Source organism: Gopherus flavomarginatus, chromosome 3 (genome assembly GCF_025201925.1).
Source record: "Gopherus flavomarginatus isolate rGopFla2 chromosome 3, rGopFla2.mat.asm, whole genome shotgun sequence".
In the NCBI taxonomy this organism is placed as follows: domain Eukaryota; kingdom Metazoa; phylum Chordata; order Testudines; family Testudinidae; genus Gopherus; species Gopherus flavomarginatus.
Window position 1 is genome coordinate 54,463,261 of NC_066619.1, and position 17,321 is coordinate 54,480,581.

Sequence of the window (17,321 nt, forward strand, 5' to 3'; positions counted from 1 at the left end):
AGGATTGTTATCCCAAAGGGAGTCTGACACTCTTCAAACCAAACACATGGCTTCAGGTAGAACAAACAAACAAATTTATTAACTACAAAAGGTAGATTTTAAGTGATTATAAGTCAAAGCACAACAAGTCAGATTTGGTCACATGAAATAAAAGCAACGCACATTATAAGCTGACCTTAACACCTTCAGTGCCCTTACAAACTTAGATATTTCTCATCACAGCTGGCTGGTAGCCCTTCAGCCAGGCTCTGCCCTTTGATTAGCACTTAAGTCACTTGGTGGTGGTGTCTGTAGATGGAGGTGGAAGAGACAGCATGGCAAATATCTCTTATCATGTTCTTTCTTCCCCCTTGGTTTTGCCACCCTCCTCTGCAGAGCCAGGTGAGCAATTCCTCATCGTAGTCCCAAACTGACCAAGGGAAGGGGGGTGACTCACTTGAGAGTTCAATAGATTCTTTGTTCCTGCCTAGACCAGTGTTCTTTGTTCCTGTGAGCCTGGGCTGGGTTTGTCCCATACATGCCCTGGTGAGGTGTGAACTGCTCCTGGAGAGTTTTTGCCTTGGCTTGTTTTAAGCCATCGGGCCACATTTTCAGCCTCATAACTATTTACATGAAATTACAACCTATAACATTACTATCACAACAATGCTCAGTGCATCATGAGCCTTCCAAAGACACCCAACATGACAAACTTTGTATTGGATACCACACAATTATATTATAAGGATGAACATGGCTGTGCAGGGTGTTTCTTGTTAGGTACAGAATGTCACACTGGTCTTTAATTTTCTGTCTTGCACCCTCTCATTTCCTCTTTGTTTTCCTCATTTATGATCATATATGATGTGATTTGATATATTTTTTGCAAACAGCTCTTGCTTTCTCTTTTCATGGTCCGCTATTCTTTTGTTCCCTCACTCCCAAACTGAGCATAAGGTTGCATTTATTCCTTACTCGCCCTGAGGAACAGTGCCCCTCTCCCCCGCCCACCTACAACTGACCTTGGTGTTTTGCATAAAAAAATGAAACTTTTCACCCACTTTTAACTTTTAGGTGCCCCTAGAACGCTAGAGTCCTAGGCACATGCCTACTGTGCCTAATTAGAAATCTGGCCCAGACTGAGCCTAGGCTTTGTGGGTGTTCTCTACAGGGGGGATCTCACCCAGAGGGAGTTTAAGGATGTGTTTCCCCTCTCAACATTGAAAAACTGTAAAATGGACATAAAATCAATGTTTCCACAAAAGGCCCATCTTCACTGCAGTGTTAGTATGAGGAATAACTTGAGTGTTGCCCCTACCCTGACTCCCAGCACATACAAAAATCTCTAGCTCAAGTTAAGTTGTGCTTTAAACCTGAACTAGCTGCCTATCAGAAGGTATGAGGTGATGTTCAAGTGCTTCTGACACTCAAGCCAGGACTGGTCTACACTAGGAACTTACATCAGCAGAACTACATTTCAAAGGAATGTGGAAAAAATCTAAACCCTAGAGACTCATCTATGCTGACCTATCCCCTGGCATAGACAGTGCTAGGCTGACTGAAGAATTTTTCCATTGACCTAGCTACCACCTCTCAGGGATGTAGATTAACTACAGCACCAGTGGAACCCCTCCTGTCGTTGTAATGTCTACACTGACATGCTACAGTGATGCAGCTGCAGGCATACATTTAAGTGTCACCATATTCCCTGTAATGCAGTGAGGATGCAGCTAAAGGCTACAAGCTCAAATTGGTATAACTCCTCAGCTGCTAATTCAATCACTCTATTGCTAATCAACTTAGTTGGAGTGTTTGTTTCACAGCATGGCTGTCCTCCCTTGAGCTAGGATAACTCAAGTGGGGGAACCCAAGCTAACTGTTAGAGTGTACATACACTCTAAGTCTGAAGTTTGTAGATCCATACTAACTTGAAGTCGGATTATCTGAAACAAAAGTTCCCCCCCAAAATTTGCTTTACAATATAAAGAAAACTCTCCAATTCTATCAACTTTTTTACTATTTTTAATTTTCAGTTAAATATATTGTTAGCCACCACATTGCCTGGCAATGAACTAGAAAATATGATTAGGTTTGTTTCACAAAATATTATACGTGGAAGGCAACATCTCTAACAATTTGCATCATTGCCAACTAATGAGGATACATACACTTCCAGATAAGCAAACTTTTCAAATATTGTTGGGTCAAGCCTCAAATCTCCAGCTGTTGACTTGAAAATAAAATGATTAACTATGCTCCATGCAACTGAAGATTGCAATTCATCCCATTACTGTCTGAAAAACTACTTATTTGCCAATATGTTCAAACAGATTAAATGTCTTTTGTGCTGATGTAGCATATCAGCAAATAGCAGCACATTATTTTATTACTGTATTGGTCAACACTCTTCATGTGCACAAGTAATGTCTATCAGAACTAATCAGATAGAAAGAAATTGGATGATGCAGTATGCTTCTCAATAATGCCATTACTGCTAAAAGTCTATCAATGTTTCCATTATAAAATTCTATCATCATAGGTTTATAACAAGTTAGTAAAATGCAGTGTGGGCTATTATTTGGCCTACAAGGTTCTAGCTGAGGAGAAAGTGTAAAAGTGAGATTAGGCTATTCTTAAATTGTATGAGCATTAAAAAAATGGAAATTGGAGGTTCTTAGTAGTTTGCAGGGCTCCAGATGCCTAGAGATGACTGTTTTCCTTTGTTTTATTTTGCTTTAATTGACTTAACATTTATAAAACTTGCCACGGGACTGAGGCACCTGGATTCTGAGATGTTTTCTATCCATGAAGCAAGTATAGGATAGATGATATCAGTACGTTCCCCACTGAGCCACCAATGCATCATAATCCTGCCTTGGAAGAACGCATTTCTAGGGTTAACTACAAGTTTAGTCTCTATAGCTCACAATGTCTAGAGAAATCATGTGGTAATCTGGGCTGATTGTAAATAATCATGGAAGAACAGACATTGCCTGTGTAAGAAAATGAGAACAAAATTTACCATTGCCCCCCTATTAAAAAGGAAAAGAGGGGAGTGAAAGCTAAGTAACTAATAATGGAATTTAATCTCAACTGAGAGGAATAGCTGAAGACTATGTAAAACCAAATGAGGACATCTTAGTCTGGTCAGATAAATGAAAACTTCAAACCTGATTCTCTTCCCATGGAAATCAATGGCAAAACTCCAACTACCTTAAATGAATGATGAGTTGGACACAATATGTAGTAGAGAGGACACAGCATGTAGGCAGTTGGTGTGATAACATATTTGAGCTCCAGATCAGGTAAACTCCATAAGAAACAATGAAAACTCTAAAGGGACTCCAGGAAAAAAAGGCAAACTATAAACACTCAAGCCTATCACGTTTTTAAGGTCCTGAGTGTTTCTCGGATTTCGTCAAACTGTTAAGACACTGCTAATTCAATGCAAAGCCAGAGAACATGATTAAACATGTCCAGTAAAGAGGCTGTGTAAGGCTAAAGGAGCAGCGAAGGCCTGTAAGATGTAACTTGGGTTTTAAGATGACAGGATCCAACAACTGAAAGGATCAGATAAGAGAAACCAAGCTAAAACTGGGAATGCTAGATACCATCCCGGGGATTCTTCTTTAAGAGTATTTCTGACAATAACCACCTGGAGATCAGTGAGAGAAAGAGGATCACAGTAACAGGTCTGGGAGATCAGCTGAAATAGGGTAGGCTTGATTTTTGTTTTGTACACCTAAGCTGACATACACATCTCAGAATTTGCTTGCCAACTATCTAGTGGTTAGGACACTAGCCTAGGACTTGGGACATATTACTTCACCAGAGACTTCCTATGTTTCTTTGGACAAGTCACTTAGACTCTCTGTACCTCAATTCCCCATCTGTAAAATAGGTAATAGTACTTCCCTATTTTATAGACAAGTTGAAGATAAATAAAGATTGTGAGGAACTCAGGTACTGTGGTGATGGGGCCATGTACATTCCATAGCTGGATAGATAGATGAGATTCAAATTGCAGTTAAAACTACTCCATTTTAGAATTTTTGCAAAGCAATATAACTGTTTAACTTGTAAATCAACAGTTGGTACAGTTTTAAGATTTTAAATCTTATCCTTTGCAATACATTGCTGTGAAAAGGAGTGGGAAACCCCTTCCCCCCAGCCCATGCAGAACAGAATTCTGCCTTACACATACTGTGGGTGGTTAGGGAAACAAAGTAAGAGTATGCTATGCTGGAAGGACACTGATGGAAGGGTTGATTTGGAAATAACAGATAGATTTTCATATTCTTAGCCTGAAAAAATATTAATGTGAATATCATCATCTTGCATTTGTACACCACCGAGCACAACGACAGCCTGGTTCATGGCCACTGTCATACAACAAGGATGTAGGTGGTTGTGCCTAGTGGTTGAAACAGGAGTCAGGCCAAGCGGTTAGAACAGGATTTAGTAGCCAGGAATCAGAGCCAGGGTCAGAGATGGAGTCAGAGGCCAGGTGGCAGAGCCAAGGATCACAGCCGGACCCAAGAACTGGAGCTGAGGATCAGAACTGGGTTACCTGGAGTGAGGCAAGGCTGGGCCAAGGCAGGTGCAGGGCTGAGAACAAGCAGGCACAGGAGGTATCAGCTGTGGGTGAATGGTTTGAGTAGTCTCTGAACAACTTCTTGTGTTTATGGTGAAGCAGACTCTCTTGCTGAGTCTATTATTGAAACAAGGAGGATGAGGTAATATCTGTTATTGGACCAATCTCTGTTGCTGAGTTTGTTCAATAAAAGATCTCACTACCTGGTCTTTCTAATATCTTAGGATCGACACAGCTACATTGCTGAGTCTATCATCAAGCACTGGACATCACAGATAATTCTTTGTCTCTCAGGGCCTTGCAGCAAATCAACATTTTCGACTCAGGCATATTTCATGGAATCTTTTCCCCTTTGTTTCTTTTCCCCATAGTTCTAGCTATTCCTTTCAACTGATCTTTAGATTTTTAAACTTCAGTTTACTTAAAGGGATCTCTACATGATGTGCTAGTTTTTAAATAGCATTTCTTGCCACTTTGGCAGCTTATTGCCCACTACAATTGCATGTGCTGCAATCCATGCTATTACTATGATTACATTCAACTTTGTCAATTCTGTTGTTAACAGTAATATTCCATTAAGTATATCATTTCTGCTATCTGAAATGACATTTCTGATTGCCAGCAGTCCTGACAAGGAATCAGACAGGGTGACTGTGTTCACATCTCACACACTTTAATGCCAGCATGATTGGCTTAAGTGCTGGTCTGCTCACTGTTTCAGCCAATCAGGTGGCACAGCCAATCAGACAGCCTACTACAGGCCACCTGTGGTCATTAGGTTGCTCGGAGACTAACTCTGCTACTGGGCCTGATTCCTGACGACCAGGGCTCCTATATGCTATGGTAATTCAAATAATGTATATCTGACAAGGTTAGGACTCACCACCCAGCACCTCCTGCTGGTTACCTCCAGGAATTAGTTCAGTCCAATGGAGTATCCTCTCCTGGTGGTGTCCCACCCACTGTCTTGTCTTTGGTTGGCATCTGAGCGTGTGTCACTCTCTAGCTCGCAGCATCCTTTTCCGGACGACTACCCTCCAGCAGTGTCTCTCACTCCATCCACACCCCCTTTCGGGAGGGTCAGGGGGATTGATCAGCAGTCTCTCTGCACTTCAGCCACCATGTCCAATCATGCCCCCAAAGTCTAATCCTTCCTGTCAGGGATCTGGCATAGTCTATGATGGCCACTCCCCACAGCCGATGGCTGGGTGTACTGCAAGGGGGGAAAGAGGGGACCCAGGATGCCCTCTACTCTGGGTCTCGGCCCAGGGACTCTCTGGCAGCAGCCTCGCTGTCCTCCTTCTCCCCCCTCATCTGTCCACTTCCCTGAGCTGCTTTCCCTACAGCCCCTTGCACCCACTAGGCCCTTGGCTTCAGGCTAGAGATCCCTACGGCTCCCCAAGCCTGGCCAGCACTGCTGTGTCCATGGTGCTAGTTTCCTAGCTCTGAAGACTGACTAACTGACCTTCCCCTGTCAAAGACCTGGGACAGACTGACTACTCCCTTCCTGGGCAGCCTTTATATAGGGCCAAGCTGAGCCCTGATTGGCTGTCTCCAATCTTGGCTCCGATTGGCTCCCAATAAGCCCTTCTCTAATTGGCTGTTGGTGTAGTTTCTTTTATTGTTTTAATATGTTTTCTCTGAAGTGCTTTTACTTTCAGAATAAAATAATCATGCTTAAAAAAATATGTGGTAGCTATAACGGTGGGCAGTCACACTGTTAATCATCTCTGAAAAGAAAGCAAGCAGGCAGCCTCTCTCTGCTGAGGATATTACAATATATTCAGTGCACTTTGCAGTCTGGAAATACCCCTGTTAGAAAGGAGTGAGATGTGGGTCTCTACCCAAGAAAGGCCATGGCTAGGGAGCCTGAAGCGTTGCTGAACCACTAAGGGGAAATACAGGTGTAGTTGCTCTGAACTGTGACAACATTCTCTACTTCAAACAGAAATTAATTGAGGGAAGTCCTGTGGCTTGTGTTATGCAGGTCAGACTAGAGGATCTGTTTTTATAATTTATGAATAATGGCAATCACCTATGTTGAAATAATCTGAATAGATTAAATAAAATCCAATGGCAGGAAGACAATTTACTGATTGTAAATTGTTGAAGTCCAGGACTTCTTTCAGATTAGAACTGTCTAAATTAATCATGTGAATAAAATATTCAATAAATTTAGCCTTTATTCTTCCTTGTGCATCAGTTGCAAACTGTGGATAGTGTGCAGTTCATTGATATAATTAAACTTAATAGACTCAATAGAAGTAATTATGATCCTTCATGTTAATAACCCATATATAAATGGCTCTCTAAGCAAGCATACCCAATACATAATGAGTAAGTATATTACTTCAATTAGTTACCAGAACAATAAGAAAATATTTTTTAAATGCTTTTATTTCAGAAGGGCTCTCCCTTAACTAAAGTGTGAGAGCTGCTTATTGAGTGGTTTGTTGGAAGTTTAGTTACTGACTGGTTTTACATACATCTCCATGGGTAAGCCTTTGTTGTTAGTGGATTATCAGGAATAGTGGTATTCGTTATTTGGACTCACAGGCTCATTTCACTCAGCTATCAGAAAGACATGATGGCTGAAAGACCTTGATTATATGACCTAAAAATGAATGCCTCCGTAACACATCACCAAATTTAAGCCACCTAGTGTCCATTAACATTTGCTTTTTTTCCCAAAAACCAGAGACCAAATTCTGCTCACAGAATACTCCCACTAATATCTGGAAAAAATATATGCAATGATTTTAACTTCGAACAATGCCTAATGGACTAGGATAAAAATGTATAATAGTTTGTAGTGTATGAAGCCAATATACATGCAAGTAAACTACAATGGCAGAGGAGCTGTTATGGTTTTTCATTGTCAATAGAGATGAGAGATGAGCAAATAGTGGGGAGATAAAGTCCCCAAATATTTATTTGAATTTGAAAGCAAATTTGGCTATTCTGATCTAGAATGTATCCAAATCTTACTGTTTCTTCCTCCACAATGTTTCTAAGATCTGTCCTTTTTCATCTAGTGAACAAGAGGTTCTTATCAGCTCTCACTTGGATTATGCAGCCTCCTATTCTCATACCTCCCTCATACCCGCATCGACACCCAATCTCTACAATCCATAAAAAATACAGCCCTTACGAGTATCTCCTTTGATCCATCAATCTGACTGCATCACCAGCCCTAGAATCCTTTTCCTCAGGCACAATTTTGGATGTTTTAAGTGAAAATGCATCCACTTCCATGACAATTACCAAGTCCACGTAGAAAAATAATATAGAAATCCATTACAGATTAAACAACCCACAATGAATCTTTATTTTTTTAACCTTGACATTTTCTGAATTTGAGTGAGAACTTAGTCATATTCTAACTTGATTCCGTATCCATCCAAAGAAGCTGTAAAACCAAATGAATTAAATCCAGTTAAAATAGCACACATCACGAGAGTTATTCTCCATGTAAAAAATTCACCAAAGGAACTAACCCAAATTCTACACTGACTAGACTTTATTGAGTAATGAAGTAATAAAGAATTGTTCCTCCTCCCTCCCTCTTATTTTTAAACATTGTCATCTTTGGCATCTGAAAAACTCTGAAGAGCTATTTTATGAAACCTATATAAATAAAAAAAAACCAGAGGCCTGAACTATTTTGGTTACAATTTAACAAATCAGTGAAAACCTTGAGCTTATTTTCATGCTAATCCATTGACACTGGAAATTGTTTCCTTCATGATAAGTGTCAGTGGAAATTGCTCTAAAATAGCATTTGATTCCTCTTCTCAGAATGCATGATATAATCCATACAAAGCCTTCTCGTGTTCCACTGAAGTCAATGTCAAAACTCCCATTTACTCCATTGCGAGCAGCATGAGGCACGTTATAAAATGTCCTTGAGAAAAGTGGATTAGTTTTAGTCAGACAGATAGAATTTTTGGAAGTTAAATATTATTTTATATTCAAAAGCAGAACAATTAGACCATTCACAATTAACAGTTACAGTTCTCAATGTCAAACACTCATTTATTTAGATATTGATGTAATTTTGAAGTCCTATTTTCCCTGCTGGTTACTAATGCTTAGTGAGAGGAATCATGTTTCATAGCACCGTAACGCTTAATTCTTTTTTGTGCCATTTTGTGTTAAAGTTTCTTTGGGAGTCATTTATATGTAGTTTAGTAACATATAGGGTCATAATTAGTACTGTGAAGCAATGAAGCTTATTGAATCAAGATTCTTGAGGCCACAGAAATGTTTATTTGGTATAATTATTGATGTGGCTCCTTTGTGTCTAGGGTTACTTGTGAACTTCTTAATAGGTGGACTATCAACACAATGGGCAGTAGTTACTCCTTCTGAGTAATCACAGTCTAATATGTCAAGGCCTACTTTTAAATACATCACTATTTGCTCATCTCTCATTGTGATGTAACTAAGCACATCTGTGTTTAAAATATGCACACGTAAAAGAGAATAACTAGAAAACAAGGGCACGCAAATATTAGGGCAAACAAGAATACAGAACTTATTTATGTTAACAGACATAACATTAGAAATTTCACTTGTGAACTGATCTCAGCGAAGCTACACTTGGTTGGCAATATATTAAATACTGCAGTAGGAAGAGGGCCTGAAACATAAGCCCTTATATCAAAGGCCTGGGCTGAGGCCTGAGCTAAACTAGCAGTAAAAATCTGCTGATATAAAGAACAATCAGACTGTGAGCTAGAGGTAGGTCCTGCTCACAGAATCTGGCAAGAACAGGGCTCATATTGCAAAAACACACATTCCTAAGAGGTGCTAGGCACAGAGCAGTCACACAAACACATTCCAGAAAGATGGTACCAGAACACGTTGATATTGACACATTCCCTAAAGATAACAGGAACATGCTGACCCATCCTAAAGATAAGGTCAGGATGACAGCGTGATGGATAGAGATGTACAAGGTGATGGGTGGTAACCAGCTACATCAGAGGATGTCAACTAACTACATCAGAGGGGCAATACGTAACTTGTTTGTATTGATGCATAAAATGGAAACTAAAAGGGAGTGTTTCTGTCTAGCCTATGGAGAAATGGAAAGTCCCGCTGCTCACTGAGTTGGTCCATTGTTACGGGAATACATGTATTAGTGATCTGGTAGAGTCTGCATGATACTAGTACTTTGCCTTGTTGACAATAAATCTGGCTGGGTGCCTTCATACCTTAACAGATCTTGATCGTTGGGCAGTTCATTCAAGGTATGCTTTGCCAGGAACCTGCACAGAGCTGAGACGGCATACAGAGTGAACACATGCAGCCAAACATCTCACCACAGCTACTACTAAAGTTTTGCTTAATTTGATACTATAAAAATACCCATTTTATGAGCCACTGTAGAGATAAGGCATTTTGAAGTTCAAAAAAAGTTTTTACTATTATTTTAGTGCTATTCCTCTTGTGACCTGGGGTGCCTGGGCAGCCCTCACTGAAAACGCCAAGGTCAGGGCAAGCTGCAAAAAGGAGAGCAGATTCTTCCAAGGATTGGTGGTTAACTCTGAAGTTAGACTCACCAACTAGTCACTAACTATGCTCCTGATCCCCTACACTGATTATCAAGAATCTGAAAAAGAAATCACACAGCCCCCTTTAGTGCATTCCAGTTCTCTGACTCCCAATAAGCATACAGGTCCAATAATGTGATAAGTTACTTAAAAACTCTGCTCATGTACACAGGCACCAACTTTCCTTGGCGCTGGTGGGTGCTCGGCCCCAGCTCCAGCCCCCTCTCTGCCCCTATTGGACCCCTCCCCAAATTCCTGCCCTGGCCCTGCCTCTTCCCCGTGTGGCATGTACTTCCTTTGTCCCAAACACAAGCTTCACAGCACATGGCACAAAAAAGCTTTAGAGTTCTGTCCACCAGAATGACCCTGCATGTCTTGCTGACTCAGATGTGTAGTCCCTGCCTTCTCTCAATGGGTTCATTGTACAGTTGATGGGCCAGCAAGCAAGCTTAGTGCTGATGCCATTCTATCTCGGGGTGTCACCCAGAAACGCAGCACATATTTTGAAATACAGATATACCATATATATCTATAACTCATAAAACAAGGGTGATACAAACATATAATCAAGATTATCATACTTCCAAATCATAACTCTGTCACTGAAACCTTACACAGCATATTTGGTTCATTGCAATGTTATAACATTGATATTAATATTATAAATTTCCCATATTCCACGCAGCATCACAATTCTAGTAAAAAATGTGAAAGTGAAACTCAGATAACATGATTTCCCTATCAGACAAATATTGACATTTGCTGTAGCTTTACTTTAATGGCTGTTAAGCAGCCTAGCAGTTTCAGACAGTAAAGATTTTTTTAAAGTCAACTTTTACTAAAATTGCATGTAATACTACAAATATACTCTAGCAGAGGTGTTGGATGTGCTGGGGGGAAAACTTCAACCAAGTTGGGTTCTAAAACTTTTGTCACTAGCAATGGAAAACAACATCAGTAGTAGATATATGTCAAGCCGATAGCTGTCTACCATGATAGATAAAGACAGGAATTGAGGATCAATCCCATCAGTCACTTCTAGCAAATGAAATAATAAAATGTTATGAAAGACTTGTCTTTTAAAAACCAGAATACCACTTTTTTGTCAAAACATGCCTGTACAATTCTGAGTCTTAGTTAAAATGTAAGGCATGAGAGAAAGACTAAGGTCTCTATTTGTCATTAAAGATTACTGTTGTATTTTTTTTTCAAGTAGAGGTTCAATGAAAGTGGTTGCCCTAATTAAAACCACACACACTGATCTTCCAAGCTACAGAGGGCCACCCAGGCAGGTCAGCTTGCATGTTCAGGACAACAGTTTATCTGGCAGTTTGCCACCACAAAGCTATGCCATCACATTTCAGATCTGATTGGCAATGACTGTGCTATTTCAGTACTAAACCTAGCATAACCAAAAAGCAGATAGCCCTATGGCAAATTATGTGATTTTTTTTCTTATAGATACAAATAACTACTAGATAATGGACAAATTCCCAAAATTTCCCTGTGACTTCTCAGCTGCTGTAGTGAATAGTAATAATTGTCTTTTCTGGTACCATTATTGCTATACATGTGAACTTTCAGCCAAAGACTAAAGTAGAATTAACAATTCACATATTTCTCACTCCTCCTCTGTGTCTTACATATCACTGCCCCCAAGCTTGGGACAGGAGCTTTGTGGGAACCTCCTTCTGATCAAGCAAGTAGGAGTTGTGAAGCTTGCCTCAGCAGGCTCTTGTATTTCCTTCATCTTCTGAGAGCTGCAGGCAGGAGCTGTGCAAAGCTGAGGACTGGTTTACACTATGGGGCTAAGTCAACCTAAGTTGTGCAACTCCAGCTACATGCCTAATGTAGCTGGAGTTAATGTATCTTAGGTCGACTTAGGTACCTTAGGTCAATGTACTTTAGGTCGCGCGTCGATCCCCCAGTAAGTGGAGACAAGCCCTCAGTGATTTCCAATTCAGAGATAGTACATGTGAACTGTTTTTTCCCTTTTCAGTTATATCCTCTGCAGTTTGGTTTGAATTCTGAGTTCAAATGAAGCTCCAAAATACAAAGCAAATGTCAAAATGGTGTTTTGCAAAGTTTGGGACACAATCTCCAAATTTTGCACAGTTTATACTGGATTAGCCTGGATTTACCAAAAAATTAATTAACTTTGGTAAATCTCAATGGAGTCTATGAAAGTTTTACAAAGCTCTAGAACTATCTTACTCATATTACTAATTTGTGGCCTGCTGATTGGTAGCTAAAAACTAGAGCAGACTGAATCAGTTAGTGGAGGACCCTATTTCATGGTTAGACTCTTTGAGTAAGTGACCTGCATATTACTACAGCAAAGACCTGAACCAAGTCTTGCAGTCTGTCAGCAACAGGTCAAATAGCTGAAACACGAGGGAGCTTCCTTCTGACTAAGACAGTTTTGCTGAGTACATTTCAACTGTAAGGGTACGTCTACACTACGGGATAATTCCGATTTAACATAAACCGGTTTTATAAAACAAATAGTATAAAGTCGATTGCGCGTGGCCACACTAGGTACATTAATTCAGCGGTGTGCATCCATGGTCCGAGGCTAGCGTCGATTTCTGGAGCATTGCACTGTGGGTAGCTATCCCATAGTTCCCACAGTCTCCCCCACCCCTTGGAATTCTGGGTTGAGAGCCCAGTGCCTGATGGGCAAAAATCATTGTCATGGGTGGTTCTGGGTACAGTCTCACCCCTCCCTTCGTGAAAGCAGCAGAAAACAGTTTCGCACCTTTTTTCCTGGGTGAACTGTGCAGACGCCATAGCACAGCAAGCATGGACCCCGCTCAGATCAACACCGCGATCGTGAATGTTGCAAACACCTCATGCATTCTTGTGCAGTCTATGGTGAACCATGAACTACAAAGCCAGGCGAGAAGGAGGAGGCGGCTACGGCATGCGGCGACGAGAGTGATGAGGACATGGAAACTGAATTCTCCTTAACCGCGGGCCCCTGCACTTTGGAGCTCCTGCTAGTAATGGGGCAGGTTCTACCCACTGAACGCCGATTTTGGGCCTGGGAAACAAGCACAGACTGGTGGGACTGCATAGTTTTGCAGGTGTGGGACGATTTGCAGTGGCTGCAAAACTTTCACATGCATAAGAGCACTTTCATGGAACTTTGTGACTTGCTTTCCCCTGCCCTGAAACGCCATAATGCCAAGATGAGAGCAGCCCTCACAGTGGAGAAGCGAGTGGCAATAGCCCTGTGGAAGCTTGCAGCGCCAGACAGCTACCGGTCAGTCGGGAATCAATTTGGAGTGGGAAAATCTACTGTGGGGGCTGCTGTGATGCAAGTAGCCAAAGCAGTCACTAAGCTGCTGCTACAAAAGGTTGTGACTCTAGGAAATGTGCAGGCCGTAGTGGATGGCTTTGCTGCAATGGGATTCCCTAACTGTGGGGGGGGGGGCGATAGATGGAACCCATATCACTATCTTGGCACCAGCACACCAGACCACCCAGTATATACACTGTAAGGGGTACTTTTCAATGGTGCTGCAAGCAATGGTGGATCACAAGGGACATTTCATCAACATCCACATGGGATGGCCAGGAAGGGTTCATGACGCTTGCGTCTTCAGAAGCACTGCTCTGTTTAAAATGCTGCAGCAAGGAATTTACTTCCCAGACCAGAAATTAACAGTTGGGGATGTTGAAATGCCTGTAGTTATCCTGGGGGACCCATACTACCTCTTGATGTCATGGCTCATGAAGCCATACACAGGCAGCCTGGACAGTGGTCAGGAGCTGTTCAACTACAGGCTGAGCAAGTGCAGAATGGTGGTAGAATGTGCATTTGGCCGTTTAAAGGCATGCTGGCGCACATTACTGACTCGCTCAGATCTCAGCCAAACCAATGTCCCCTTTGTTATTGCTGCTTGCTGTGTGCTCCACAATCTCTGTGAGAGTAAGGGGGAGACCTTTATGGTGGGCTGGCAGGCTGAGGCAAATCACCTGGCCGCTTATGCGCAGCCAGACACTAGGGCGATTAGAAGAGAACACTGGGAAGCGGTGCGCATCAGAGAAGCTTTGAAAAAGAGTTTTATCACGGGCCAGGGTATGGTGTAACTACTGAGTTTGTTTCCCCTTGATAAACCCCACCCCCTTGACTGACTCATTCCCTGTAAGCAACCCACCCTCCCCCTTCGATTACAGCTTGCTTAAGGAAATAAAGTCACTATCGTTTAAAAATCATGTATTCTTTATTAAAAAGCTCATTATAAAAAGAGGGAGAGAACTGACAAGGTAGCCCGGGTGTGGTTTGGAAGGAGGATAGGAGGGAAGGAAAAGGCCACTAAAATCATTTCAATGTAATGACAGCCTTTTGGTTGTGCTGTCCATGGGGTGGAGTGGGTGGGTGCACAAAGCCTTCCCCCACATGTTCTTACACGTCTGAGTGAGGAAGATATGGAACATGGTGAGTACTGAGGGTGGTGACACAGGGGCTGCAGCGGCACTCTGTGACCTGCCTGCTCTTCCTGAAGCTCCACCAGACGTCGGAGGATGTCAGTTTGATCACGCAGCAGCCCCAGCGTTTCATTCCGCCACTGCTGATCTTCCTGCCTACACCTCTCATCTCAAGCATCTCTCCTCTCGTTGGTCCCTCCTGTCCTCACATTCACTGGCATCTTTCCTGTAATTTGATACCACGTCCTTCCACTGATTCAGATGAGCTCTTTTATTGCAGGTTACTTCCATGATTTCAGAGAACATTTCGTCTCGCATCCTCTTATTCCTCCGCCTTATCTGAGCTAGCCTTTAGGATGGAGTAGGGAGGCTTGAAAAATGTGCAGCTGCATGAGGGAGGGAAAAAAGGGAGAGAAGTATTTAAAAAGATACACTTTACAGAACAATGGTTATACTCTTTCACAGTGAACAACACTATTCACATTACACAGCACATGTGATTTCACTACAAGGTCGCATTTTGCATCTTAATTTTGAGTGCCCGGGCTCTGGTGTTACAGATCTCACAGATGCAGGTCCTGGCATCAGGATTCAGCTTGCATGCGGCCATGGTAAGCCATTGTCTTTCGGCTTCAGCAGCCTTCACTTCCATTCGCAGAAGCCACCCCACACCCCTCCAATTCTCTAGGATGATCGCTTTACCCCCTCCCGCCACCGCATGGCTGGTATCATGGAAGATCAGTGCTAATCACCCCTTTCCTCCCCACCGTGTGGCTGGTAGCTGGGAAGATTCCTGCTAGCCAAACGCGAGAAAGCTCAGCGCTATCCTTCCTCCCCTCCCCCTGCTTGGCTACATGCAAGGAAGGATTTCTTGTAAGCAACAGGCAAACACCCCTGTAGGAAAAAGGCCATCTCTGTCCCCTTAATTAAATTCCTGAATTTCAACCAGGTTACCATGAATGATATCACTCTGCTGAGGATAACAGAGCAAGATAAAGAACAGATGTTTCTTGAATGCCAGCAATCACCGGGGCCATACGCAGCTAGGCTTTGTCATGCAATGATACCCGATTACTTGCTACATGCATGGCGCGGTAAAGTGTCCTACTATGGTGGACGGAGCAAGGCTGCCTTGCCCAGAAACCTTTTGCAAAGGCTTTTGGAGTACCTCCAGGAGCGCTTCTTGGAGATGTCCCTGGAGGATTTCTGCTCCATCCCCAGACATGTTAACAAACTTTTCCAGTAACTTTACTGCTCACGAATGCATCTCAAGCCCTCAGGGCAAATCAATCATTAAAAAACGCTTGCTTTTAAACCATGTTTTATATTTACAAAGGTACACTCACCAGAGGTCGGTTCCATGGCTTCACTGTCTGGGCTAGTGGGTTGGGAGGGCTGGGACGGTAATTCCGTCTGGGTCAGAAAAAGATCCTGGCTGTTGGGGCTGATGGAGTGCTGTGTGCTCTCTGCAAGCTCGTCCTCCTCTTCCTCCTCCTCACCTTCCCCGTCCACATAATCCTCAGGCATGGCTGAGATTACAACCCCTACCACAGAATCCAAGGACAGGGGTGGGGTAGTGATGGCGCAGACCCCTAAAATTGCATGCAGCTCAGCGTAGAAGCGGCATGTTTTCGGCCCTGCCCCAGACCTTCCGTTTGCCTCTTTGGTTTTCTGGTAGGCTTGTCTGAGCTCCTTCACTTTCACTCTGCACTGCACTGAGTCCCTGGTGTGGCCTCTCTCCATCATGGTCTTGGAAATTTTTTCAAAAGTTTTTTCATTTCGTCTTTTTGAACAGAGTTCTGTTAGCACTGAATCTTCTCCCCATATAGCGATCAGATCCAGTACCTCCCGTGCGGTCCATGCTGATGCTCTTTTTCTGTTCTCAGGAGACTGCATTGTTACCTGTGCTGATGAGCTCTGTGTGGTCACCTGTGCTGATCAGAGCTCCACGCTGGCCAAACAGGAAATGCAATTCAAAAGTTCGCGGGGCTTTTCCTGTCTACCTGGCCAGTGCATCCGAGTTCAGATAGCTGTCCAGACCGGTTAGTGGTGCACTGTGGGATATGGCCCGGAGGCCAATACCATCGATTTGTGGCCACACTAACCCTAATCTGATATGATAATACCAATTTTAGCGCTACTCCTCTTGTTGAGGAGGAGTACAGAAACCGATTTAAAGAGCCCTTTATAGTGATTTAAAGGGCATCGTAGTGTGGACGGGTGCGGCGTTAAATCAGTTTAACGCTGCTAAAATCGGTATAAACATGTAGTGTAGACCAGGCCTTTGTTTCTCTTCTTTTGTCTTTCTATTCATTAATACTTTCACTGAAGATACTTTTCCATCTTTTCTAGTTTTCTGATGTTGTAATAATCAATGTGCATCCATACTTTGAACACTGTATGAGTCACCCTATCTCAAAAGAGATGTATTGGAACTGGAAAAGGTGCAGAAAAGGGTAACAAAAATGATTAAGGGTATGGAATTACTTCCACATGAGGAGAGATTAAAAGACTGGGACTGTTCAGCTTAGAAAAGAGATGACTAAGGGAGGAAATGATAGGGGTCTATAAAATTGTGAATGATGGGGAGAAAGAGATGAGGAAAGTGTTACTTACCCCTTCACCTACACAAGAACCAGGGGTTACCCAATAAAATGAATAGGCAGCAGTTTAAAACAAACTTAAGAAAATACTTCTTCACATAATGCACAGACAGCCATTGGTGGATGTATAGCTATCTCATAGAACTGGAAGGG

The 17,321-nt window shown here is 42.4% G+C and overlaps 2 protein-coding genes across 2 annotated transcripts in view; both read right to left on the reverse strand.

Moving 5' to 3' along the window:
* The window catches only part of EDIL3 (EGF like repeats and discoidin domains 3), a 461,020-nt gene that overhangs the window by 168,759 nt on the left and 274,940 nt on the right, over window positions 1-17,321 (reverse strand). The gene's annotated exons all lie outside the window — the stretch shown is intronic.
* On the reverse strand, window positions 14,882-16,568 carry LOC127047031 (myb/SANT-like DNA-binding domain-containing protein 2). The gene is made up of 2 exons (XM_050944860.1): window positions 15,912-16,568; window positions 14,882-14,951 (listed from the first exon to the last, which is right to left on the reverse strand). The coding sequence occupies exons 1-2, from the start codon at window positions 16,459-16,461 to the stop codon at window positions 14,917-14,919; spliced, it is 585 nt and encodes a 194-aa protein (XP_050800817.1). The 5' UTR covers window positions 16,462-16,568; the 3' UTR covers window positions 14,882-14,916.

Excerpts from the sequence above, each read along its gene's own strand:
- LOC127047031 (XM_050944860.1), bottom strand. The coding sequence starts at position 16,461 with ATGCAGTCTCCTGAGAACAGAAAAAGAGCATCAGCATGGACCGCACGG. Across the intron at positions 14,952-15,911 it reads AGCCATGGAACCGACCTCTG|CTGCACATTTTTCAAGCCTC; the intron begins GTGAGTGTACCT and ends TCCCTCATGCAG.